This window comes from Malurus melanocephalus, unplaced genomic scaffold, assembly GCF_030028575.1.
Source record: "Malurus melanocephalus ecotype Western Australia unplaced genomic scaffold, MMel_1.1 scaffold_897, whole genome shotgun sequence".
In the NCBI taxonomy this organism is placed as follows: Eukaryota; Metazoa; Chordata; class Aves; order Passeriformes; family Maluridae; genus Malurus; species Malurus melanocephalus.
In genome coordinates, this window is record NW_026624129.1 from 151,250 (window position 1) to 152,795 (window position 1,546).

At 56.9% G+C, this 1,546-nt stretch overlaps 1 protein-coding gene across 1 annotated transcript in view; it reads right to left on the reverse strand.

Moving 5' to 3' along the window:
• Positions 1-496: 496 nt before the first annotated feature.
• The window catches only part of CAV3 (caveolin 3), a 2,807-nt gene continuing 1,757 nt past the window's right edge, over positions 497-1,546 (reverse strand). Inside the window, exon 2 of the mRNA XM_057385972.1 lies at positions 497-850. Within this exon, the coding sequence (XP_057241955.1) occupies positions 509-850 (342 nt within the window). The 3' untranslated portion in view covers positions 497-508. The remainder of the gene's footprint in view (positions 851-1,546) is intronic.

The window sequence follows — 1,546 nt, forward strand, 5'->3', positions numbered from 1 at the left end:
AATCACTCCATCCTTCTTGGGCCCTGATGTTGCTGGAGCTCGGTACCACATTGCTATGGAATAATGGCAGTACACAATCCCAAGGCCTTGGAAGAGCTCCAGGAGCAAACCTGGCTCTTTCTTGTCCTTGGCATGGCAGCAGAGGAGTCTGTGGCTCCAGGGCTTTGCTGGAACGAGGGMAGGCACACACAGACACAGCACTGCGAGACCTCCTGGGCCCTGCTGCAGAAAAACACTTAGGGCTGGAGCCAAAAGACCATTCAAGAGCCTGAGAGTGAAAGTGCAGCTCTGTGGAAGAGGGACTGACAAATTAATTGACAGTGCAGGGAGGAAATAGCCCTGAATTGGACCCGTCCCTCTCTCTCCCCTTTCCCTGGAGCTGGAGCAGCAGGGTCCTGGCAGAGGCTCCTTCCTCTGCTGTCCCCACTTTGGAGTGACCCTGCAGGACACTGGGGCCTGGCTGGGTGTGAGTCCCCTCCTGTGGGGCTCTGTGAGGCTGTGGGGGCACCTAAATCTCCTTCCTGATGGCCACCCGGACGTTGCTGCAGATCTTGGCCAGCGCCTCGAAGAGCGGGTCACAGAAGGTGTGGATGCACAGCGAGTARATGCGGCTGACGCACTGGATCTCGATCAGGTAGCTCTTGATGCAGGGCACCACSGCCCAGATGTGGCAGAAGGAGATGAGGGCGAAGAGGAAGCCCCAGATGACGGCCAGGGGGATGCCCAGCACGGCYGAGAGCAGTCGGTAGCACCAGTATTTGCTGACGGTGAAGGTGGTGTAGCTGGTTTTCCACACACCATCGAAGCTGTACGTCCCCACGGGCTCRGCTATCACATCCTCAAAATCCACCTGCAGCAGAGCAGAGCGACGTGAGCGGGGTTTGGGGGCTCTGGTGCCAGGATGAGGGTCTGAGCAGGGTGAGAGCAGATCCCAGATGAGGGGGATGGAGTGGATCCCTGTCCCAGAGCAAGGACAGGGACAGGCTGGGGCTCCATCCCCAGATCAGTGTCACCGTGCCACCCCCTGAGCTGGGACAGGCACGAGGGACTGCAGGAGCCTTGGAACAGGAGCCGTGCGTGGGAGTGCAGGCTGCAGAGCCACCAGAGCCCATTCCTGCCCTTTTTTAGCATCAGGGACGCGGTTSCCCCCTCGGCAGGAAGGTGTTTGTGCTAATAAAGATCCAGCAGCCCTCTGGATTTATGGATTATTTATTTATACCCACGGGATGAGGTGCTCAGTGCTGTCTGCTCCTCCTGGGGAAGGGATCTGGGGCTCAGCCCTGCCCTCGCCATTGTGCAGGCACTGGGGATGTCTCTGAGGGACACAAACACCCCAAAACTCCACAGGGAGACCCCCTTGGGGTGTGATTTACTTCTAGGGAATATAAAAACTGAGCTCTTAAGCCTTGAAAAGCAGCCTGGCCTTCCCTGGGGGAGCTGACGTGTCTGATTCATGTTAAATCAGAATATCCATTCTGCTTTTGGAAGCACTTGGATCACAAAATCACTCTGTATTCATCTTTAATGTCCTGGAGTGGGCAGGAGG